General features: G+C 60.6%; 2 protein-coding genes across 2 annotated transcripts; one reads left to right on the forward strand and one right to left on the reverse strand.

Annotated features, from left to right (window-relative positions):
• ERCC2 (ERCC excision repair 2, TFIIH core complex helicase subunit) lies at positions 1-16,401 on the forward strand. The gene is made up of 24 exons (XM_014795242.2): positions 1-19; positions 306-405; positions 1,350-1,427; positions 1,504-1,566; positions 1,735-1,848; positions 4,403-4,519; positions 4,611-4,727; positions 4,989-5,112; positions 5,226-5,322; positions 5,439-5,572; positions 5,650-5,818; positions 7,839-7,957; positions 10,080-10,149; positions 10,229-10,298; positions 10,397-10,498; positions 11,565-11,628; positions 12,127-12,248; positions 13,670-13,762; positions 13,868-13,940; positions 14,163-14,233; positions 14,348-14,491; positions 14,620-14,763; positions 15,264-15,362; positions 16,258-16,401. The coding sequence occupies exons 1-23, from the start codon at positions 15-17 to the stop codon at positions 15,354-15,356; spliced, it is 2,283 nt and encodes a 760-aa protein (XP_014650728.1). The 5' UTR covers positions 1-14; the 3' UTR covers positions 15,357-15,362; positions 16,258-16,401.
• KLC3 (kinesin light chain 3) lies at positions 15,614-23,297 on the reverse strand. The gene is made up of 13 exons (XM_087421555.1): positions 23,223-23,297; positions 20,180-20,445; positions 19,493-19,723; positions 19,097-19,166; positions 18,508-18,727; positions 18,029-18,116; positions 17,839-17,940; positions 17,260-17,433; positions 16,555-16,645; positions 16,441-16,478; positions 16,254-16,360; positions 15,993-16,056; positions 15,614-15,732 (listed from the first exon to the last, which is right to left on the reverse strand). Exons 2-13 carry the CDS (start codon positions 20,435-20,437, stop codon positions 15,661-15,663), a joined length of 1,515 nt encoding a protein of 504 aa, XP_087277681.1. The 5' UTR covers positions 20,438-20,445; positions 23,223-23,297; the 3' UTR covers positions 15,614-15,660.
• Between the last annotated feature and the right edge of the window lie 581 nt (positions 23,298-23,878).

Genomic DNA, 23,878 nt, shown 5'->3' on the forward strand with positions numbered 1-23,878 from the left:
CCGCCGCCGGCGCCATGAAGTGAGAGGGGGTCGTGATGCGCGGCTCGCGAGTGGGCGCGGGGGTCTGGAGGATCGGGGGGCCGGGGGCCGCGCCTGGGGCCCCAGAGGGCCAAGGGGAGGCTGCAGGGGTGGGGGTGGGTACCCACGAGGCCGTAACGGGGATGGTCAGCGAGGAGATGCCGGGGACCCGGAGGCTTCTGGGAACTGGGGGATGCCCGGGGGGACCGGCGGGTCGGTCGGACGACGGGGGAGTTTGGGGGCTGCCTAAGGGGACGGGCGACTGACCCGGCAGTCCCCGCCGCCAGGCTCAACGTGGACGGGCTGCTGGTCTACTTCCCCTACGACTACATCTACCCGGAGCAGTTCTCCTACATGCTGGAACTTAAGCGCACGCTGGACGCCAAGGTGGGTGGGCCGGCCGCCGCTGCCCACCTGACCGGGGGGCTGCCCCACGGGCGTCTGGAGACTGCAGCACGTCTAGATTTTAGAAACCTGAGGTCCTAGGGAGCCAGCACTCCCAACCCTCCCGTTATCTTACATAATAATAGTTCATAATAGTAGCCACCAACAGTTATCGAAGGCTGAGCTGCTCAGTGGTTAGGAATGTATAAACTTTGGAGTCGGCTGCCTGGGTTGGAATCCTGGACCCACAGCTGTGTGCCCTTGGGTAAATCACTTAATCTCCCCGTTCCAGTTTTCACCTCTGTGAAATGGCCATAGTAATAGTACTTACCTTGGAGGTTATGTCAGGGTTATATGAGTTAATTCACTCAGGCAGACAGTGGCTCTCAACTGGGGACCATCTTGCCCCCCAGAGGACATTGGGCAGTGTCTGGAGACATTCCTGGTTGTCATACGGGTCGAGGGGTGCTACTGGCATCTAGTAGGTAGAGGCCATGGATGCTGCTAAACATCCTACAGTGCATAGGACAGCCCTCCGCAAGCATTATCTGGCCCCAAAATGTCAATAGAGCCAAGGTTGAGAAACCCTAATGTAAGACGCTTAGAAGTAGTGCCAGGCACAAAGTGAGTGCTGTGGAAGTGTTTGCTAAATTAAAAGGAAAAGGGGTCACTATATTTCAGATGCTAGGTATTTAACCCCCAGTTGCTCATTAATCCTCATAGTTATGCTATGAAGAAGTGCTTATGAGGCCCATTTTAAAGATGAAGGAACTGAGGCCAGAAAGGCAGAAGTGGGTTTAAACCCACTGCCCCTGGGGCCCAGACTTTTAGCTGCTGTGTTGTCCTGCTATTCCAAGATGATGGCACTCTGGAGAGGAGGTCCCCAGAATTTGTGTCCCTGAAGTTCTGAGAGCCTGTGTCTTGTCCCTGCCACCCTCAACACACAGGGTCATGGAGTGCTGGAGATGCCCTCAGGCACCGGGAAGACAGTGTCCCTGTTGGCCCTGATCATGGCATACCAGCGGGTGAGTGACCCAGTGGGCCCGTGTAGGGGAAAGAGGGAGCAGGCTGGACAGGGGCTGAGGCCATTGTCGTCGGCAGGCTTATCCGCTGGAGGTGACTAAACTCATCTACTGCTCGAGGACTGTGCCTGAGATTGAGAAGGTGAGCCAGGCCCAATCCTAGTGCTCCTGGACCTTGTTGGTCCCCCTGGTGGTGGCCATCACAGCTTTGGGGGCGCTTGGGAAGCTGGAGAAGGGCTGGGGCCTGGCTGGGCAGGGGCTTTGTGCTTTCAACGAGGCTGAGTCCCCCCTCCCTCCTCGACCGGACCAGGTGATCGAGGAGCTTCGAAAGTTGCTCAACTTCTACGAGAAGCAGGAGGGCGAGAAGCTGCAGTTTTTGGGGCTGGCTCTGAGCTCCCGGAAGAACCTGTGTATTCATCCTGAGGTGAGCGCCCATTTTTCCCCTCGCCCTAAGCCTCGGGGCTGAGGAAACTCTTCCATCCAACCAGGAGTCCTAGATCTGCAGACCAGACCTGTCAGGGAGGTATGCAGGGGCCACACACAGACTTCTCTTCTCGCTCATCAAATTCCCACTCATCATTCACGGCCCAGGCAAGCACACCTCCTCCGGGGAGACTTCCCACTTCTCCCAGCCTGGGAGAGGTTAAAAAGGCAGCTCCTGGAGTCTGGGAGGCCTGCTTTCCTGGCTCTGCAACTTATTAGCCATGTACTCTTGGATGGGAGATTTCTACTCTCTAGGCCTCAGTCTTCCTTTCTGTAAAATGGGGATAATTCATTACCTTCTTCATATAGTTGTTGATAAGATTGGGCAAGGGGGCTGGAGGGTGGGCAAAATGGGCGAAGGAGGTCAAAAAGTACAAACTTCCAGTTATCAAATAAGTAAGTCCTGGGGATGTAATGTACAGCATGGTGACTATAGTTAATAATACTGTATTGTATATTTGAAAGTTGCTAAGAGAGTAGATCTTAAAAGTTCTCATCATAAGCAAAAATATTGTAACAATATGTGGTGATAGATGTTAACTAGATTCATTGTGCTGATCATTTCGCAATATATACAAGTATCAAATCATTATGTTGTACACCTGAAACTAATATAAAGTCATATGCCAATAATAGCTCAATAATTAAAAAAAAAAGATTGGGCCAGATAATGCATATAGCCCTTAGCATGTGCAAAGAGCTAAAAGACTATTAGAAATTATGATATTAATATATAATAATGACACATAGAATGTTGTTATTAAATTATGTTACAAAACTATTGGGTTCCCTGTGCACCAGACACTGTTCTAAGCACTTAATGTCTGGTAACTCATGGAATATATAGTATGTAACATTATTTGTAGGAATATATGAGAAATGATACATATGATGAATGATAATTAAAGAGAAGTAGCACAGGCTTTGGCGACTGATGAAATGGGAAGGGGAGAGGGAAGGGGCAGCAGTCTCGGAGCCTTCCCTTGGCGAAGGAAAAGGTTTTATTCTTTTTTTTGTTTGTTTTTTGTGAGGAGGATCAGCCCTGAGCTAACATCCATGCCAATCCTCCTCTTTTTGCTGAGGAAGACCGGCCCTGAGCTAACATCTATTGCCAATCCTCCTCCTTTTTTTCCCCAAAGCCCCAGTAGATAGTTGTATGTCATAGTTGCACATCCTTCTAGTTGCTGTATGTGGGACGCGGCCTCAGCATGGCCGGAGAAGCGGTGCGTCGGTGCGCGCCCGGGATCCAAACCCCGGCTGCCGGCAGCAGAGCGCACGCACTTAACCGCTAAGCCACGGGGCCGGCCCCAGGGTTTTATTCTGAGGAAAGGCAGCCCTGGGCTGTGGTGGTGCCACCAGCAGAGCCTCGGAGGGTACAGGGCAGGGTGAAGGCAAGGCAGGTTCTCAGACTGTGCGAGCAGAACCTCCTCTGATTCTTAGACCTCGCCAAGGTTCTGGCTGTTGTAGCATTTTAAAAGATAAAGCAGGGCTGGCCCCGTGGCTTAGCGGTTAAGTGCGCACGCTCCGCTGCTGGCGGCCTGGGGTTCGGATCCCAGCGCGCACCGACGCACCGCTTCTCCGGCCATGCTGAGGCCGCGTCCCATATACAGCAACTAGAAGGATGTGCAACTGTGACGTACAACTATCTACTGGGGCTTTGGGGGGAGAAAAAAAAGATAAAGCAGTTATCCTCAATTTACATGCTAAAGAATCTTCAAGGCTTAATTTTTTTTTTATTGAGGTCTAATTGACATATAACATTATATTAGTTTCAGGTTAGAACATAACGATTCGATATTTGTATACCATGCAAGATGATCACCACAGTAAGTCTAGTTAATATCTGTCACCTACGTAGTTACAAAAATTTTTTTTTCTTGTGATGAGAACTTTTAAGATCTACTCTCTTAGCAACTTTCAAATATACAGTACAGCATCATTAACTGTAGTCACCATGCTGTACATTACATTCCCATGACTTAGTTATTTTGTACCTGGAAGTTTATACCTTTTGACCCATTTCGTCCACCCCCTGCCCCCCTCATCTATTGTCTGTATCTATGAGTTTGTTTGGTTTGTGTTTTTAGATTCCACATATAAGTGAGTTCATAAGATATTTGTCTTTCTCTCTCTGACTTATTTCACTTAGCATAATGCCCTCAAGGTCCATCTATGTTGTCGCAAATGGCAAGATTTCCTTCTTTTTTATGGCTGAAGAATATCCTATTGTATATAGGGCTTAATGTTTTAAAAATAATAATTTGAAGAGTCTAACAATCTTACCACTCTTGCGTCTCTGCAGTGAGTTCCCAAGTGTCTTAACTGTTTAATAATGAAACAGGTTGAGGTTCGAGTTTTCCAAAAATCCCCGAGTCTCACCCCGGATGGGCCAGGACAGCCTCCCATCCCACCTAGCTGTGAGGTGAGCCCCCAGTTCCAGGACTAGTTAGGCTCCTCGGCCTGTCTCGGTGCTAAGATGCCCCTCGTCTGCCCAGGTGACGCCCTTGCGCTTTGGGAAGGACGTTGATGGGAAATGCCACAGCCTCACGGCCTCCTACGTGCGGGCGCAGTACCAGCAGGACCCCAGCCTGCCCCACTGCCGCTTCTACGAGGTGCCCACGGGGGGAGGGCCGAGGGAGGGAGGGCGAGCTGCTTGGGACGGCCAACCTCCCTGACCCGCAGGCTCCCTCTCGCCCCACCCAGGAATTTGACACCCATGGGCGCCAGGTGCCCCTCCCCGCTGGCATCTACAACCTGGATGACCTGAAGGCCCTGGGGAAGCGCCAGGGCTGGTGCCCATACTTCCTTGCCCGCTACTCGGTGAGGAGGCTGGCGGGGCGGGCAGAGGGGCTTGTGTGAGGGTTACAGGCTGCCTGCCCATCTGTCTGCCTGTATCTCCCTGTGGGTCCATGTCTATATCTGGCAGTCTGTCTGTCTCAATCCGTTTACTTATATTCGTGCCTTGCCCGTGTCTCTCTCCTGTCTTACCCCTGTGGGCCTGGGAGGGAGTGACGGGGGTGGCAGGGCCCGGGGGTGGGTGCTGGCAGACGGGCTGGGGTAACTGCCCTCCTCGGCCCCCAGATCCTGCACGCCAATGTGGTGGTGTACAGCTATCACTACCTCCTGGACCCCAAGATTGCAGACCAGGTGTCCAAGGAGCTGGCCCGCAAGGCCGTGGTGGTCTTTGACGAGGCCCACAACATCGGTGAGGAGGGCCCCAGAGCCGGGGGTGGGGGGGGTGGAGGGTGCCAGCCGCCAGCCCCTCAGGCTGCTCCCCTCTGCCTGGCGGAGCCTGAGCCTCTCCGCCCTCTTCTCTAGACAACGTCTGCATCGACTCCATGAGTGTCAACATCACCCGCCGGACCCTAGACCGGTGCCAGGGCAACCTGGAGACCCTGCAGAAGACGGTGCTCAGGTCGGCCCTGGTGCCCCCCCTGGCCCCCCGGGCCCCTGCTCTCTGCCTGACCTGCCCCCCCCGCCACCCCAGTGCCCCGCAGGCGTCCCCACCCGCCCACACCCCTTCTCCCGCAGGATCAAGGAGACAGATGAGCAGCGGCTGCGGGAGGAGTACCGGCGCCTGGTGGAGGGGCTGCGGGAGGCCAGCATCGCCCGGGAGACGGACGCGCACCTGGCCAACCCCGTGCTGCCCGACGAGGTGCTGCAGGGTGAGCCGCCCGCCCCCGGCCCCCGGCCCCCGCCCGTGCCGGCCGTCCCCGCGGCGCCTGACCCGCTCTCCCCGCAGAGGCGGTGCCCGGCTCCATCCGCACGGCCGAGCACTTCCTGGGCTTCCTGCGGCGCCTGCTGGAGTACGTCAAGTGGCGGCTGCGCGTGCACCACGTGGTGCAGGAGAGCCCCCCCGCCTTCCTGAGCGGCCTGGCCCAGCGCGTGTGCATCCAGCGCAAGCCCCTCAGGTGCGCCCGGTCCCTGCGGGGCGGGGGCCCAGCCTTGTCCTCCGAGCCGGGCCTGGGTCACCGCGTCGCCAGTGTCGGGAGACGCGAGGAGTGGGTGGGGCATGTGTGACACCGTTGGTTGGACAAGGTTGTGGGCGAGGTCCCTGCCGGTGCTGGGTCCCTGCGTTGGGCGGGGGCCTGGCAGGCAACACAGGGCTGGATCGGAGAATTTACCTGAAGCGAGTTTGATGGAGGACTGTTTATAGAGGGGGCAGGCAGGGGGGGAGGACCCACAGGGGTGGTGAGGCCCCTGGGCACTTGTTAGAGCTCAGAGAGATTTCTACCCCAGGTCACCGGGGCAGGGCAGGGAGCGGCCCTGGAGAGGGGCTCCTGACGAGGCCCAGCAGGGTGGGAGCTGGGGGAAAATGCTGAGGAGCCCCTGGACCCGTGTCTCCTTACACCGGCGCTGCTAGTTGTCCCCCAAGCCTGAGGGCAGGCGCATCCCCATGATGCAATCTGGGGGGGGTTCAGTCTCCCCGGCACAGAGCAGGCAGAGAATGGACCTGGGAGTGGGGTGAGGCTTCCTGTACTTTCCCTTTGCTGTTTTGGATGTCATTGGTCTTCTCTGACCCTCAGTTTCCTCCTTTGAAAAGTTAGTAGGGGGTCATCTCCTTTACTCCCAGGTTTCTGTGGTGGTTAAATGAGAAAGCATGATACGAGTCACTTACCCTGTCTGAGGACTGACGAGGAGCTAAGCATTCTATGTTCCGTTTCTCATGGAATCTCAGTGCGGTGTCCCCGTGTTGCAGATGAGGACACGGGGCCTGGAGAGGAGGGTCACACAGCACTGTGTGGGGTAGTCGTGCAGAGCCAGGTCTGTAGGGCTCTGAAGCCCCTGCCGCCCTGCCCCTGAGGGTGTGGGACGGCCCCGTGTGGCTTCCCTGGTCTCCCCTGGATGGGGGACTTGTGAGGGCAAAGAGAGGATCTTAGCCACTCGACACATGTTCCCCAAGTGACTGCTGTGTGCTGGGGACATGGTGGTGACCAAGACAGCTCTGGCCCTGCCTTCCTGGGCTCACCGTCCAGGGGGTGACAGACCTGTCCTAGACCAGGGATGACCCAGAATGGGCAGAACTGAGGTGGGGGAGCCCAGAGGGCTGAGGGAACACAGAGGGGGCACCTGACCCAGCAGGGGACCAGGTGGGCTTCCTGGAGGAGGGGATGCAGTGGGAACAAGAGAGAGATGGTCCCACCCCACCAACATCGTGAGAATCAGAGGAAGAAACATTAAATAACTATGAGATCGAGATCAGGGTAGGCTTCCTGGAGGAGGGGACTTGTGAGGGAAACAAAGGGATGAGACAGGAGCGACCCAGAGTGGGCAGGGCTGCGACAGGGGAGCCCTGAGGCTAGGGGATCACAGCCAGTGGGGAGGGGTAGAGAAGACAGATTTGAAGAAATCACGTTCAGGAGGCGAGTTTTAAACTTGCAGCCAGGCGGTCCTGCTCTGTGACCTGTCCCTGAGGGGTGAGAGCCTCAAGCCCGACTGTCAGCGTTGGTGGGTGGGTGGCCTTGCGTGTGCATGCGTGCTGTTGACGCAGTGTGTGTGAGGCTCCTCGAGGGGGCGTGAGATTGTGGGACTCTGACACCGTGTGTGTCACTGAGGGTGGGTGGCCAAGCGTGACAGGCAGTGTGAGAGGTTCTGGGCGTGAGCATGTGACCGTGTGGCCGTGCAGGATTCACATCGTGAAGTGGGAATCTGGGTGTGGTTGTGCGTCTCTGTTTTGACTGAGAACCTGAGTACGAGATAGTGTGACCACGTGTGACGTACGACCACGTACTCAGGTGTATGATTGTTGCTCTGTATGTGCCATCAAGCAGCATGGCTGCTGACACAGAGGTGACCGAAACAGCCCCGGTCCCTGCCCTCCCGGAGCGCCCAGTGACCTGGGGAGACAGACACGTGGCCACGTGCTCTGTCCTGGCCGCTGGTCCTGTTCCTGCCTGCCCCCGCCCCCTGACTCCCTCGCCCCCACTCCAGATTTTGCGCCGAGCGCCTCCGCTCCCTCCTGTACACCCTGGAGATCGCCGACCTCGCCGACTTCTCCCCGCTCACCCTCCTCGCCAACTTCGCCACCCTTGTCAGCACCTACGCCAAGGGTAAGCCCCCCTCTTCCCGCCTCTGCCGGGGTCAGGGTCCCAGTGGAGTCCAGAGGGTTGGCTGTGGGACTCAAGACACACAGGACCCTGTAGGGCTGGGCTCGGGAGTTTGGGCTTTATTTTGAGGGCAGTGGGGAGCCACGGACAGTTCTTGAGTGAGCGAGCCTCATGCTCAGGTTTGTATTCTCAAAGCTCCCTCTGGCTGTGGAGTGGAGAGGGATGGGAGCGGGCACTGGCCTGAGTGAGGCCAGAGAAGTTCTGTGGGGTCAGCTCACACTCTAGGGTGTGGTAAGGAGTTGTTCATTCTGCTTACGACGGCACTGGGGAGCCATGGCAGGTTCTGAGCAAGAGAGGAGCAGGGGCAGATTTGTGCTTTAGAAAGATTCTTCTGGCAGGGACTGGGGACAGGAGACTGGGCCACGGCGGGAAGAGAAAAGGGAGGGCTGGAGAGAGATGAGGGAGGTAAAGAGGCTGGGCCTTGGTGCTTGGGACTGGGGAGCATGGGGGAGAGGGGTTGAGGATGGTGCTCAGGTTTCCAGCTTGCAGGGAGAGGGGAAGTGTCCTGGAGGCTTTATCGGTCCACAGTCCCTCCCCGTCCTCAGCTTTAAGCTGGCCAAGGGCTCAGTCTGATCCCTGGGGATTACTCCTCTATCCGGGAAACCAGGTCAGGCCCGCCTGACATCCTGCAGCCGGGCTGGGCTCAGCAGGAGGACAGGGAGTCCGTCCCCCCACCCCAGGGCCAATCAGCAGCAAGTCCCGCTGGAAGCTTCCTTCTTTGTCCGTCCCTCTGTCCCACCGTCTTCCCTCTCTGGCTTTCTCCTCTCCTCTCCACTCCCCCGTCTACCAACACCTCAGTCTTGTACCTGGAACATCGTTCCCCATCTTTCTCAGTCCCCAGCTACCTCCCCATCATCCTTCAGTTCTCGGCTCAGTAGAGATGTCCCCTCCTCCAGGAAGCCCTCTCTGATGGCCAGGGTGCGTCAGGCCCCCTCCCGTGGGCTCCCCTGTCCCAGCCCTGCACTCTGAGTGGTCACTCTGGGGACAGGTCTGTCCCCATCACTGGACTGTGAGCCTTGAGAGGGCAGGGCCAGAGCTGTCTCGGTCACTGCTGTGTCCCCAGCACAGGGCTGGGCACAGAGGACTTGATTTTTTTTTAAGTGAAATTGAATATGTGAATTCATTCATTCATCTATTTGTTCAACAAATGGGCCAGGCCCAACACTGGGGAGTCTCAGGAACCAAGAAAGACCTCAGTCCTGACCTCCTGGAACTTATATTGTAGAGGAGAAGACAGGGAGCAAAGACACAAACAAATAAGGAAGATGATTCAGGAAGCAATAGTTTTCCTGAGAAACAAATATGTTACCGTGTTGGAGCATGCCTGCAGTGGCCAGGGAAGGCCTTTCTGAGGAACTGACATCTGACCTGAGTCCCAGATGACCAAATGAAGCCAACCACCTTGGGAAGCTTTCCAGGCAGTGGGGCCAGCAAGTGCAAAGGCCCTGGGGTGGAGGGAGCCTGGTGGTTTGTGAAAGTTACATAGGAGGCCTGTGAGCAAGGAGGAAATGGGCTTGTTTGGCAGGGCCCCACAGACGATTCTGGACCCCGGGAGGGGTGTGGGGTGCCGTGGGGGGCTTCTGACTCAAGATCTCCCAGGGTGCCTTTGACTGCTGTGAAGGGAGCAGGTGTGGGAGCTGGGAGCCCAGTGAGGAGGCGACTGCAGTGGTCCAGACGGGTGGTGACGGCGGCTGGACTGGGGAGGGGCTGGGGGAAGTGGTCGGCCTGCAGATGGACTTTGGAGACAGAGCTGACTGGCCTCCTGGGGCTTAGACAGAAAGATGGTAGGAGAAGGCTCGAGGCCTTGGGGTGGGCCCTGCGATGCTGGGGGTCTGTGGAGGAACCTTTGGTGCTCTCTGCTCGGGGTCCTCCATGGGTGTTTGCACAGGTGTCGGCCCTGGGGAGAGGCAGGCAGGTTGGGGTGTATTTTGGACTCGGATGCCTGGGTTTTAGGCCTGGGCGGCTGGTGGCTGGTCCCCTTCACTAACGGGGGTGGGGGGTTTGGGGAATGGCCGGTGGGCGTGGTTCTGCCTGGCGCCCAGGGAACCTCACCGGCCTCCTGTAGGTTTCACCATCATCATCGAGCCCTTTGATGACCGGACCCCGACCATTGCCAACCCCATCCTGCACTTCAGGTGAGACCAGACCCCTGGGGATGTGACGGACCGCGGGGGCCCAGCCCCCTGGCCTGGCCCTCACCTCTGCTTCCCACAGCTGCATGGACGCCTCGCTGGCCATCAAACCCGTGTTTGAGCGCTTCCAGTCTGTCATCATCACCTCCGGGGTGAGGACCCTTCACCCCCACCCCAGCCCCCGCCTCCACCACGGAGCTCCTGGTTCCTGCCAGTCTCGCTGAGGTCCTTCCTGCTGTCCCTGCTGTAGACGCTGTCCCCGCTGGACATCTATCCCAAGATTCTGGACTTCCACCCCGTCACCATGGCAACCTTCACCATGACGCTGGCCCGGGTCTGCCTCTGCCCCATGGTGCGTGGGGGCCGGGTGCTGGGGGCGGGGCATGGGCGTGGGGCCGCCTTTCCTCCTCTGCCCCCTCCTCTGCGCAGCAGGAGAGCTTTACGGCTAAGGACACAGGCTGGATTCAGAAGACCTGGGCTTGCTGCCGCCTCTCCCTGTGGGCCTCAGTTTTCTCCTCTGTACAATGGGAAGGCCTCCTCCCCGTCTCCAGGGCGGTTGGGGAGATTCAGTGAGACAATGAGTGTAACGTGCTCCTGTGGCCGGGGGCCTGGCGTTGGTCACTTTGGCTTTGCCCGCTTCATCGTCCAGCCGTGACCTTAGTCAGTGACCCCTCTGCTCTGCCTCAGTCTCCTCTTCTGTACGACAGGCGTCAAACACAGGCCCTCAGTCCCTCCCCTGAAGCCCGTGGGCCAGATGGGTTTTAGAATTGGGAATTTTCCAGAAGTTAGGAAGAAGGCACATGCTGTGCGGTATGCAGCACTCCGGCGGGGCCTGGGCAGCTCCCTGCAGTGAAGGTCGTGTTATATTTCAGCGGGAAGGCGTTTTGAAGAGTCAGACTGGGGGAGCTAAGTCAGGACTCTGAGTAGACTCAGGGTGGGGCAGGTTTGGCCACTATGAGTTTGTGCCAAACTGAAATATCTGGAGTTGCCAGGGTTTTCTGGCTTTTGGCATGGCCCCTCAGGGGCTGTGGACTGGTGACGAGCACGCGCTGCGTCCCGGTGCTGTGATTGCCAGTGGGGACGCACCGGCGGCTGTGGAGGTCGCGGTGCGCAGCATCTCCTGGAACCAACCGGCCTGGCGGCTGGGGCTGGCCAGGGTGTGCCAGCTGGTTGGAAACGTGGACAGGCTTGGGGTCAGTTCTGTCTTTGCCGTTTAGTGCTGTGTGACCTTGGACAGGCGACTCACCTTCTCTGAACCTTTGGTCATTCATCTGTGCCATGCAGGTAACAGGGTAGCCGAGGTTCATTCAATGACACCGTGTCTCTAGAAAGCTTAGAACAGCATGGCAGCCACCGGCCTCACTCATTGGAGCGGTTGCTGCTGCTTCACTTATTACGACCTCTCCTGCTCTCTCCAGATCATCGGCCGTGGCAACGACCAGGTGGCCATCAGCTCCAAATTTGAGACCCGGGAAGATATTGGTATGCTGCCCATGGGGGTGGTTTGTTTGGGTTCCGACCAGGGAGGTGTATCAGAGTGGCTCAGTCACGCTGCAGTGACAGGTACCCCCAAATCAAAGTGGCTCGACACAGGGGTTCCTTCTTGCCCACAGTCCCTGCCATTGTGGGTGGGCGGGGGCCTGCCCCCCGTCTCCTCTCTGGGAACCTCCACCGTTGGACAGGTCACGGCAGTGTGACATGTGACAGGAGGGGTCACGGTGAATTGTGCACTGGCTCATAAAGTGTTCACCCGGAGTGACACTCGGCCACTCCCGCACCCATTTCATTGGCCACGGCACGTCACGTGGCCACGCCTAACTTCAGGGCCAGAGAAGTGGCCTGTCTGCAAACACCCCTACAGACAGCCTCAGTGGGTTTCTGGGGACCCCAAGTCCAAGATGACATTAGACAGGAAAGCTGTGATGGGGGCGGGGCAGAGGACCCAGGCCAGGAGCGAACCCAACCTCTGACCCCTGACAGCGGTGATCCGGAACTACGGGAACCTTCTGCTGGAGATGTCCGCCGTGGTCCCCGATGGCATCGTGGCCTTCTTCACCAGCTACCAGTACATGGAGAGCACCGTGGCCTCCTGGTACGAGCAGGTACGCCCGGCCACCCCGGCCCCTGCTCCCCTAAGGCCCCTCTCTCCCCAGTCGCGGCTCTGTTCCTCTGTGTTGGCTTCACGCCTCTTGTGTCTTAAATGGTGACGTGTATCAGGTGACAGGACAGTGTACAGAACACATACGAACAGTCTAAAGAAGTGTGCACCCCTTTGCCCCCTGCCCCCACATCCCGTTTAAGAACCAAAACATTAGCTGCCTCTGAGGGCCCCTCCTTCAAAGGCATACCTCTCAGGAGAGGTAACCACATCCCCCTTCTGGGTTCCCTATCTGCTCACTACTTTTTTGGGGTGTCACCGCCATCACTGTGTCCTTCCAGTATCTATGGCGTGGTGTGGAGACCCTGGGTAACAGCGTGACTGCTGGGTGCTGTGCTGTTAGAGGAAGGTTCTGGAGAATTAAGGCTGGACGGAGACCAGGGCAGGGAGTCTGCAAGAGCCCCTGCTGGGGAGTGTGTGGGTGAGGCCATGGGGCATCTGGAAACGGGGTCACCACAGCTGGGCACTGGGCGGCCAGCAGGATGGGGTTGGGGGGGCTGTGTCCTTTCTGTTTCTGTGAGCACCATGGCCCCGCTCTCGGGGGTAGGTTAAAGCGAGGGCTTCTTTGGGGTGAGATGAGTGAACTTGGCTGATCCAAGCACCAGGGAATGGGGGGCGGGGGGGTGGGGGGGCACCTCGTCCTCTCACGGCAAAGCCCTCGGTCTTGTCCTCAGACGGGCTCTTTCCACACAGTGGGAAAGGCAGGTGCTGGCCACCGGAGCCCCACATCCTGAGTGCTTTTGTGTCCTATTTAAGAAAGCTTTGCCTACCCCAAGGTCACAAAGATAGTCTCCTGTGTTTCATTCTAGAAGCTGTGTAGTTTTAGCTTTCACGTCTAGCTCTGTGAGGTACCTCTTTTGGGTGGTGTAAGGTCGGCGTCAAGGTTCATTCTCCCCCCAAATGGCACAGGGGCCCATCTGTGTGGGGGGTGTTTCTGGACTGTCCTGTCCCACCGCTCTGTCCACATGTCTGTCCTCCATCAGTACCACACGTCTCTGTTACAGTGTCCATGAACTCTCCAGGCAGCAGCTCTGCCCGGCCCACGTCACTCTCTGCACCAGTCACCGGCTGGGGTGGAGTGGCCCACCTGGCCGTCTTGGGCCATGCCTGCCCTACTTGTCTGCAAGATGGGGCGCGAGGATTCGTTCCCTACCTGGGTCACAGGGTTTCCCAAAAGAAGTGGGGCCGGCTGATTCCACCACCCTCCCTCCCTCCCTCCCCGATCTCTGCTGGGCACGCTGAGGCCTGGAGACAGAAGTGTCTGTCACACGGGAATCTGTGGCACAGCTGAGTGTAGCCAGGGCGCCGTGCCCTTAATCCAGCTTCCGCCAACCCGCCCGCTGACCTGCCCGAGTCCTTCCCTAGGGCATCCTTGAAAACATCCAGAGGAACAAGCTGCTCTTTATCGAGACCCAGGACGGGGCTGAGACCAGTGTCGCCCTGGAGAAGTACCAGGAGGTGGGTATGGAGGGGCGGGGGTCGGGGATGCTGCACCCACTAGCGTGCCGAGCGGCCAAAGGAGGCGGCTCTGAGGGGACGCATCTCACGTCTTGGCCTCCCCAGGCCTGCGAGAACGGCCGTGGGGCCATCCTGCTCTCAGTGGCCCGAGGCAAGGTGTCCGAGGGGATCGACTTTGGTGAGTGGACTAGGCCCTCCCCTCCGCCAGCGCCTGCGTGGAGCTCTCGCCATGCCTGCTCCCCCAGGGGACCACCCACCCACAGCCTGGGCACGCAGAGGGCCCCCCTTCCCTCGTCCCTAGGGCCCGGCACGGCCCTTGGAGCACATGCACTCTCTTCCTACTCACACTGCACGGCCTCCTGGGGCCCACTGGTGACCTCTCTCCTGCCCCCGTCCCCAGTGCACCACTACGGGCGGGCTGTCCTCATGTTCGGAGTCCCCTACGTCTACACCCAGAGCCGCATTCTCAAGGTGAGTGGTGCCTGGGGGTGCCTGGGGTCCACAGGGACATGTGTGGCGTGGGGGAGGGGCAGGCAGGAAGGGACTGCTCCCCATTTTCTTGCCCCCTGCCCTCCTCGCCTGCAGGCGCGGCTGGAATACTTGCGGGACCAGTTCCAGATCCGCGAGAATGACTTTCTCACCTTCGATGCCATGCGCCACGCGGCCCAGTGTGTGGGTCGGGCCATCAGGGGCAAGACGGACTACGGCCTCATGATCTTTGCTGACAAGGTGCGGGTTCAGGGGCCTCTGCCACCCAGGCTGTCCCCGCGGTCACTTTCCAGACGGGGAAGGGAGGGCCTGGCCCGGGCCCCCAGGGGGGTTCTGACGCCCGCCCTCTCCTGCCCTCCTGCTCAAAGCGGTTTGCCCGGGCGGACAAACGGGGGAAGCTGCCCCGCTGGATCCAGGAGCACCTCACGGACGCCAACCTCAACCTGACCGTCGACGAGGGGGTCCAGGTCGCCAAGTACTTCCTGAGGCAGATGGCACAGCCGTTCCACCGGGTGAGCCAGGGCAGCCTGCCCTCACCTCCCTTCACCCCCCGGGCTGAGCTCCTCCTCGGGGAGGTCCCTTGGCTTTCTCCCCGCGCCCCAACCCCAGACTGCCTTCCACAAAGAGAGGTTTGTGTGCACCCACGTGCCAGGCCTGGGAACTGGGGGGAGAGTCGAGGGCCACAGCTGCCAGTGTGCGTCTACCATAGATGAGCAGGTGCGCGGAGCCCGGGGCGCGGGGCAAGCTGGGCCTCGGGAAAGCCGATCCTTCTCTAGCGTGGACCCAACTCCCTGGCTGCCGCCTCCCTCGGGCCTGTCTTCTGTTTGCAGGAGGCTATGCTCTGCATTATATGGGTTTCCAGATTCAAACGTCCTGTCCCACAGGCCTTTGCGGGCCGTTCCTGTCACTAGTGGCCCCGAGTCTTGGACCCCGTGTCCCCATGGGGGCGTGTGGGGAAGTGCAGCCGCCGTCTCATCCCCAGCCCCTGGTCTGACACCCTCTCCCCCGCCAGGAGGATCAGCTGGGTCTGTCCCTGCTCAGCCTGGAGCAGCTGCAGTCGGAGGAGACGCTGCGGAGGATAGAGCAGATTGCTCAGCAGCTGTAGCGTGAGGTGGGCCGGGCCATAAAAGGTGTTTGTGCGACTTCTGAGTCTTACCTGCCCTGGGTCCCAGCGGCTTGTAGGGACCCTCAGGGGAGGGACTTGAAGGTCCTTGCTGGAAACCTCACAGACGTGGCTGGCTGCCAGATCTACGGCCTTTAATTGCAGGAAGAGAGGGCAGCGGGGAAGCCCGATATACTGGGTGCCCCCCAGAGGCGGGGAGCGAGGCAGGGTGGTGAAAGGACCCCCCCCACCGCCCACCCCTCTCCCAGTCTCCCCGAGAAGCTGCAGCCACGCAGTCCTGCCGACTCTAGCGGGGGCCCAGGTCCTGGGTGCTGGCGCTGAGTGTCCGAGGGGCCTCGCTCACGTGCCGATTGGGGAACTGGGGACGGGATGGTTGAAGGGTGGGCGAGGGGCAGGACACAGCTCTGCCCCAGTCGCCACCAGGACCACCCCCGCAGCCTGGCTGCCGGCTTGCTCATCCTCCTGTCCCCACATCCCCCTGCTTCTACCCCAAGTAAAACCCATTTATTCTCCTGTCCTCGGGGCCGTTCCCACTGCCACCTAGCAGCCCCTGGCTCCCGACACCAGCCCGGTCATCCCCACCCTTCCCTTGCCTCAGGTGGCCCTGGCCCCCCTCACCTGGGTCCCAGCAGCCCTCGGGCCATCCATGCTCAGCGTGTTGAGTGACACAGCTCTCTTCATCCTGTAAAGGAGGGGGTGGGGGGAACGGGTGAGTCCAGGAGTGTCTGGCTCCCACCCTGGGGGAGACTTCTCCAGCACCAGGTTTGATTGTCCACGTCACAGGGGAGATGGGAACCATGGAAGGTTCCTGAGCGGGAGAGGGGTGGGCGCCGATTCTGCAGATGTCAGGGCTCTTGGCTGACCTGATCCGACACTCACCCAGCTGCCCCCGCCGCCCCCTCGCCTCGGAGACGGGAGACCAGCTTCTCGCTTCCCCGTCGGATGGACTCTCGGAGCTTGGAGAAGGAGCTGCTCCGACGCAGGGTCTGCGGGGGGACACCCGTCAGTCCCCATCCCATCCAGTCCCCGTCGCCTCCCCGGAAGCCAAAGCAACGCCCACCTTTACCTGTTCTGTGTCACCAGCTGTGCCTGTGTTGGGGGCTCCTGTGGAACAGATGGGGGACATTGCGGTGGGGACACTGCGGGGCCACCTGGAGGGGGGGAGGGTCTGGGGGCTCACCGAGAGGGGCGGGCAGGTCCTCCCTGCTGAGGATTTCTTTGTACAGCTCTTCTGCCTGCTGGTACTTGTTCTGTTTCAGGTAGGCTGAGGCCTGTGGGGAGGGGGCGGCCTGGGTGACACTGGCTCAACTCTGGGACCTTCCCCGGCCCCAGCACTGCATCCAGGCACATCCCCCCACCCCCAGGAAGAAGCCTGGGCTCACCCCGCACTCGAGGCCTCACCTTATAGCAGAGTGGGTTTGCAGCCCGGCCCCACCACCTCCCCACCTGCTCCCCACGCAGGACAGTGACTTCCTGGCTCAGCCCGTTTCCTGCTCTACCTTGGGCCAGATACAACCTCTGTGTGCCTCAGTTTCCTCATCTGTAAAATGGGGCCACAGGAGCACCTACCTCGTAGGGTCCTTTAAGCAATGGATGGTACAGGGCAGTACTAAGAAGGGGGCCTAGAGCTCAATAAATATCCCTGCTGTCAGCTCCGGCCAGTGTCTCCAGCCTCTTCTGCCCCTGGAGCTGTGCTCTGGCCGCCGCTAACTTGCCTGTTTCCTGACTCGTCCATGTCCTCTGTGCTGAGCTATCTCACCAGGCAGGGCCCAGCTTGGAGTCCCGGGACACCTCCAAGGGCCTCCGCGGTATCCCACGCTCGGGCGAATGGGTGTCCCCCCCGCCGCCCGGGGCCCCAGGACCGAGATGCCCGCAGCGCCCTCACCAGGTTGTTCTTGGTCTTGGCCACGTTGGGGTCGTGGGGCCCGCCCAGGGCCTCGTAAATGCTCAGGGCCCGGGCATAGTGCTGCTCCACCGCCTCGAACTTGCCCTGGTTCTGGCAGAGCAGGGCCAGGTTGTTGAGTTGCTTGGCCACGTCCGGGTGGTCGGGGCCCAGGACCTAGGGGGTCACGGGTCACGAGTCATTGGGGTCCTCGGGGATTGGTGGGCCACATGACGCCAGCAGCCGTGATGGGGGTCACGAGTTAGGGATTATAGGATCAGAGTGGACAGTCACATGAGGTTGGGGCCGAGGGCAGAAGTTACACCACTAAACTGGGGATGGGTGAGGTCAGAGTCGTGGCTCAAGGATGGGGCTGTACTGGTGGTCCTGTGGGGTTGGAAGGTCGGGACGGGTTGGGGGCATAGGAGGTGAGGTGTAAGACGGGATCTGAGTCAGGAGTCGATCAAGTGGAGCTCACAGAGGGTCAAGGGTGGCGGGTCACGGGATTGGGGGCTCACAACATCAAACGGGAAGGGCCATGCAGGACAAAGGACTCCGTGGGGCTGGGCAGGGGGGCAGGACCTTCTCCCGGATCTCCAGGGCGCGCTGGCACAGGGGCTCCGCCTCCCGGTAACGCCCACGCCTCCCGTAGAGCACGGCCAGGTTGTTGAGGGTGGCGGCCACCTGTGGGGTCGGGGAGGCAGGTCGGGTGAGAAGGCACAGCCCCCCAGCCCGCCCGCCCGCCCCCCCTCCCTCCGGGGCCCCCACTCACCGCGGGGTGCTCTGGGCCCAGCGTCTGCTCCCGGATCTGCAGGGCATCGTGGAGCAGGTCTGTGGCCTCTTTGTACTTGTTCTGGTCCCTGTTGGGGGGCCCAGGGATGGAAGGGGGTCAGCCAGGCTGGCAGCAGGGGCCATGGGCTGGGCTCGTTCCCGCAGGCCCAGGGACCTGGCTGAACCAAGCATGGGTGACACCCTTTGGGGGTCCCTTCTGGGTCTCCCCACACCTCCCAGGTCTAGCACAGGGTCCCTGTATCCCTAGATTGCTGCCAAGCCTCCGGCCACCCCGGGTTTCTTCCTCACCCTGTTGGGGTCTCTTGCCTGTGCTGACTCCTCTTTGCCTGGGTCGCCCCTCCTCACCACCAGCCCAGGTGCCCCACATTGGTGGAGCAGATACCAGGGTCCCCCACTTCCACCCAACAACAGGTGCCCGCCCTTGCTCCCCCTTAAGCCACAGCCGGCTGCGGGCCTCACCGGTAGACCAGTGCTAGGATGTTGAGCATGGTGGCCACGTCAGGGTGGCAGTGGCCTGAGCTCCGCTCCAGGTCCTCTAAGGCCTGGCGGCACAGTGGCACAGCGACCTCGTAGCGGCCCTGCCCTGCGTACTGGATCACGAGGTTGTGCAGGGTCCGGAGGCGGGCCGGGATCTCATAGCCACCCTGCTGAGCTGCTGCGGCCCCCGCCGCCTCAGGACCTGGGGGTGGCGGGCGCTGAGTCACTGCAGGCCTCCTGCCCCTCCAGCCCCACGCCAGGGGACACATACGCCCCAGAGCTGTAGCTGCCTCGCTGCCCACCTGGCCCCCGGGACCATGGGCCCCGCACTGACTTCTGAGATGGGGTCACAGGCATCTGATGGGCCCGTGGGGCTGTGGTCACCGTGGCCTGCGTGGCTCCACACCTGCCCGCTGTCACCCCCACAGCCACCTGCTTGATCTTCCTGACACCCTGCTCTGACCACCCCAGTCCCCGCTCAGAGACCTTGGGGTCCAGCAGTCGCTCCCCAGCCTCGGCCTTTCCTCCTCCACGGCTGGGCTCCCACAGTCACTTGCTCCCCCCAACCCACCTTTCCTCTCCTCCTCCTCACTAGGGAACAGGGAGGCCAGGCTGTCTCGGCGAGGGGGGGACTCGGGCTGCTGCAGAGAGGAAAGTGGGGTGTCATGAAGGTTGGGGCTTGTTTCAGAGACTGGGGTCCTGAATCTCAGGGTTTGAGGGAGGAGGTGGTCTGGAGCCTCAGGGGTCTCCCGAGGGCTTGGGGAGGATCCGCAGGTTTGCGGAAGCTGGGGGGCTCCTGCGGAAGGCTCTAGTGGGGCTGGGGGTTGTGGGGTTTTGCAGAGCTTCGGGGGGTTCTCTGGAGGGTCTAGGGCACTGGGGGCTCCATGGAGAGGTTGGGGGCTGGGGGGTATCTAGGAGGGTGGGAGATGCAGCGCGTTGCGGCCCCCGCCTGGCCCGGCACTGGCACCTGGCTCTCCGCGGGCGGGTCGTACTGCCGCAGCTGCCCCAGGAACTCGAGGTGGCTCTTCTCCTCCTCCAGCTGGGCCACGGCCTCCTCGCTGGCCCGCAGCCGCCGCTGCGTCTCCTCCAGCTCCTCCCGCAGCCACGCGTTCTCCTGGGCCAGCCGCCGGGCCTGCGCCCGCAGCCGCTGCTTCTCAGCCTCCAGCGCGCCCATGTGTGCCGACAGGGCCAGCAGTACCTGCGGGTGGTGGGGGGCAGGTCGGGGGCCTGGTCCCTACCCTGCCAGGCAGCCCCAGGCCCGGCCCAGGGCCTCAGATCCAGCCAGGGCACCCCCATGCTATCCAGGATCTCCCCGATTCTGCAGAGACCCCTGCAGTGTGGCTCCAGGGATGCTCAGAGGCTCCCAGGGACCCCTCTCATTTCACCCAGGCCCACAAATTATGCTTAGGGACACATATTCCACCCGTGCAACCCCAAAGTCTCCCCAGGATCCACAGTTCTATGTAGGGCCCCATTGGGTTAAGGGGCCCCGTCACACACCAAGACCCCCATCTCTGGCCTAGAGCCTCCCCCTCCCAGGCCTGGCTCCCCTAGGCCTCCCCCTGCCCCAGGCTGCCCCCCTGCATACCGGACCCTTCATCCCTGGGTCTCCCCCCGGGCCTGAGCCACATCCCCCCAGTTGGCCCCCTCGTACCTGGGCCTCGCCCAGCCCCAGCTCGATGGCCTCCAGCGAGTGGGTCACCACCTGTTGCTTTTCTTCCAGCAGCTCCAAGCCAGCCGCCGGGCCCTGCCCTGCCAGGGCCTCAGCCAGGTGCCCGGCCAGGCCGCGGTGCTCTGCCCGCAGGGCCTCCAGCCCCTGCACCACTTGTCGCGTCTGTCGCACCAGCTCCTCAGGGCTCAGGCGCTCGGGGCCCAGCCCCGTGCTTCCGGGGGCTGCCACCTGCACGGACATTGCTGCTCCTGGGGGGGTAAGCGGGATGGGGGAATCACTGCCAGGGCCAGGCACCAGCCCCTCAGCCTCCAGGCCATTCCGGCCAGCAGGACCCTTCCCAGCTCTCCCTCCCTCTCCATCTTTCCCGGCCAGCCCTCCGCCTCCGTGCTCTCCCCACTCCAGCCAGCACCCTGTCCCACACCCATCCCGGCCGGCCCGAAGCTGGGAACATTCTCGTCCAGCTTCGCCTGTCCCGAGGGCAACCCCCAAACCCCACTGTGTGTAATTAACCAAAGGAGGGCACACCGCTGGCTCGCCCTCAGCTCACCTGGCCGGCCCTCCCCACCCCGAGGACCCCAGACACCCTGGCCCGGAACTCCAGCTGTGGGACCTGGGACTGGAGGTGCCCTCCTCTGCTGGGCGTGTGGGGCGGGGCACGTGGAGGCGGCAGCCTCTCTGTGAGCTCATTCTTAGGGTGTTTTTGTTGGGAACCAGTCAGACCACTGGGGGTGGGGCGCGAGGAGAGGGCCAAGGGGCTGGAGTGCCGGAAGCAGAGGAGGCCTCCAGGTTGAGGGGGTCAGGGAGGGGGCCCCATGCGTTGGCTCCCAGGGCCTGGGGAGCTGACAGACCCAGAGGGGCTCCGCCCTCCAGTGCAGACAGGCCCAGCCAGCCCAAGGCGTGTCGGGACACACGTGTGGCAGGCGTGGCCCATGGGTGTCATCATTCCGGCCGTGTGACAGCTGAGGGGCTGAGGCCCAGATCGTAATGGGTGGGGGTCTCATATGTGGGACTTCATGTGGCTGTATGTGGGTGACAAGGTCCGTGACAGCTGGTGATACCTCTGGGGCCCTCACACACGCAGACACACACACAGTCTCAGAAATATAACACTCTCTCCTTCCTTTCAAATATGACACAATACACATTCTCAGAAATACACCTCAACACACACACACACACACACACACACACTCCCTTGTTAGAAATATAACGTAATACACATTCTCCTCTCAGAAATATCACACACACACACACACACACATTTTCCTTTCAGAAATAACACATGTACACTCCCCTCTTAGAAATACAACCCAACACACAGGTCTATTTTCCCTTCAGAAATAAAAGCCAACACATGAAGAAGCTCTGTCTGTCTGTCCCCCTTCACCTTAGAAAATATAACCAAATCCCAGATCACTCACATCCTGTCTCCTTGCACCTGTCCCCATGACACACGCCCTGTCCCACAGTCCTACAGTCCGGCAAGCAGCCACCTCTCCAGTATCTGCCCAGCACCTCCTCTCAGCACCACCCCCACCAGGACTCACTGCGGATCCGTCACCATCTTCCCCACTTCCTCCCACGCCCCGCCCCCTGCCAGGCGAGCCAGGGATTCGCAGGCCCGCACGTGGTGCACACACACATACACGGACGTGCAAATGATCCCTGAACTCAGACTCAGTTACGCTGTCACAAGTGGCTGCCCACGGCACAGACGGCTGTGGAGACGCGCAGAGGGAGTGCCACAGTGTCCACACCCGCCCCCCACAGGTCACCATGTCCACCCGAAGCAGCCCAGCGGTTTCTGCACCTGCTCGCACGTTCACCGTCACACACACACACACACAGGAAGGGCAGGTGTGTAATCCTGAGGATTTTATATACGGCAGGCTCTCAGTCGCCATCAATCTCTCTATACGTGTATATGTGTGTATATATGTGTGTCACACCACGCTTAGTCTCACACCTCACACACAGGCCCCATGAACAAACTCACAATCACACAAGTTCATTGAGCCCTTCTGACAACCGCAACCATTATTCATGCAGTTTTGCCGACATATACAACCTCCCATGACATCACGCACAATCTCAGACAGCTGAGCCGAATGCTCCAGACACAGCTTCGCACGCACCACCCACAGCCGGACTGGCAACCGTGGTCGGTAACAGTCACAGCGACACTCACGGCTCGACCACAGCCACACATCACGCGGGTTGCTTCCTCCACACACACCAGTTCCCACCCTCATACAGCCCCCCAAGCCACACACTCCCCTTCATGTGCTCAGCCCCATGCACACAACCCACAGCTGACAATGATAGTCACAGGCACACCGCACACATCCATGCTGTTCCACACACTCCCCACCTCCCTGGCACCCTCCCCATCGTACAGGCAGAAAGACAACCACGGCCACACACCCTCACACCTAATCCTATAAACAGTTCAATGCCCTACCATACACACAGGCCCCCCCCAACAGTATTACAGACACACCATCAGAGGCACCCCCGTTTTCACATCACCGAAACAATTCCACATCATTCACACAGTCCCTCTGCGCCCTCGCAGGGTTACACGGACGGTCCATCTCCCTTTCACACGCACATCCATAACCTGACACCATCACACACACCCCTGAGCTTCGTGCACCCTCGCTCATGCACACGCACACACTCGCAGGCAGGAGGCCCCCATCCTGGCCAGGCCCCCCCAAACCACGCAATGTACTCCCGGCCGCGGCCCAGCCCCGCGCGCCGTCACAAGGGCCCCCTCCCTCCGCGAGGCCCCGCCCCGTCCTCGCTCCTGTTTACCTGCGCACGGGGCAGAGGGCGCGGCCCCAGGTGGGCCTCCAGAGCCGGGGAGCCCCAGGCCGGGGCAGGGGGCCTCCAGGGGTCCCAAGGCCCGTCCCCGTCGCAGGGCCAGCGGGCCCAGGGGTGCGCCAGGCCCAGCTCCCATCCCCCGCCCCCGTCCCCATCCTCGCGGCCCCCGGGGTCCCCGCCCCGCGCTCCCGGCGCCCACCTGACCGCCGACGGCTCCGGGCCCCGCGGCCCCACGCCGCGCCCCGCGCACGCCCCGCCGCGCCCCTCTGCGCCCCGCGGCTCGGCCCCGGCTGCTCCTCCGGGGCGGGGCGGCCATAGGCCACGCCCCCAGGTGAGGCCGGCCACGCCCACCGCCCGGGCCCCGCGGGGAGAGCAGGGCCCCGCCCGCGGAGCCCGGAGCCTCCAGGGCACGTCGAACCCCAGGGTGATTCCAGCGCGCTCGAGGCCTGAAACGGAAGCTAGAATCTGGGAAACTCGGCATCTTGGAAACTTTGGATCCCAGACCGATGGCCTACCGCCGGGCCTTTGCCTTGGCAGTGCCCATGCTTGGACCTCCCTTCCCATGGATCTCGTCGTCTATCTGGCCTCTTCTCACAGGCCGCTTCCTCCGAGAGGCCTTCCTTGCCTGCCCCTTCTAAATTACACTCTCCCACCCAAACATACCTCATTTCCCTGCTGGAGTTTGTTCACAAAACTTTTCAGGGCCTAAAATTATTTTAGGTAACATAGCACATTATTATGTTATGTTACATCACATTGTTGGCGAGGTAACTGACGGCTAAAGATTGGCTTTGGGTTCAAATCTGATTTCAGCACTTGCTGGCTGTGCAGGCCTTGGGCCAGTAACTTAACCTC

This window comes from Ceratotherium simum, chromosome 33 (assembly GCF_057802395.1).
Source record: "Ceratotherium simum simum isolate JZ-2026a chromosome 33, ASM5780239v1, whole genome shotgun sequence".
Classification (NCBI taxonomy): Eukaryota; Metazoa; Chordata; class Mammalia; order Perissodactyla; family Rhinocerotidae; genus Ceratotherium; species Ceratotherium simum.

What these genes read in the sequence shown, in the direction of transcription:
- KLC3 (XM_087421555.1), bottom strand. Translation starts at nt 20,437, where the DNA reads ATGTCCGTGCAGGTGGCAGCCCCCGGAAGCACGGGGCTGGGCCCCGAG. An exon ending in ACCCGCCCGCGGAGAGCCAG is followed by an intron (nt 19,167 to 19,492) that starts GTGCCAGTGCCG and finishes TCCTCTCTGCAG; the next exon opens with CAGCCCGAGTCCCCCCCTCG. An exon ending in GGGGCGGCGGGGGCAGCTGG is followed by an intron (nt 16,057 to 16,253) that starts GTGAGTGTCGGA and finishes CCTCCTTTACAG; the next exon opens with GATGAAGAGAGCTGTGTCAC.
- ERCC2 (XM_014795242.2), top strand. An exon ending in CTGTGCCTGAGATTGAGAAG is followed by an intron (nt 1,567 to 1,734) that starts GTGAGCCAGGCC and finishes CGACCGGACCAG; the next exon opens with GTGATCGAGGAGCTTCGAAA. An exon ending in TGACGAGGCCCACAACATCG is followed by an intron (nt 5,113 to 5,225) that starts GTGAGGAGGGCC and finishes CCTCTTCTCTAG; the next exon opens with ACAACGTCTGCATCGACTCC.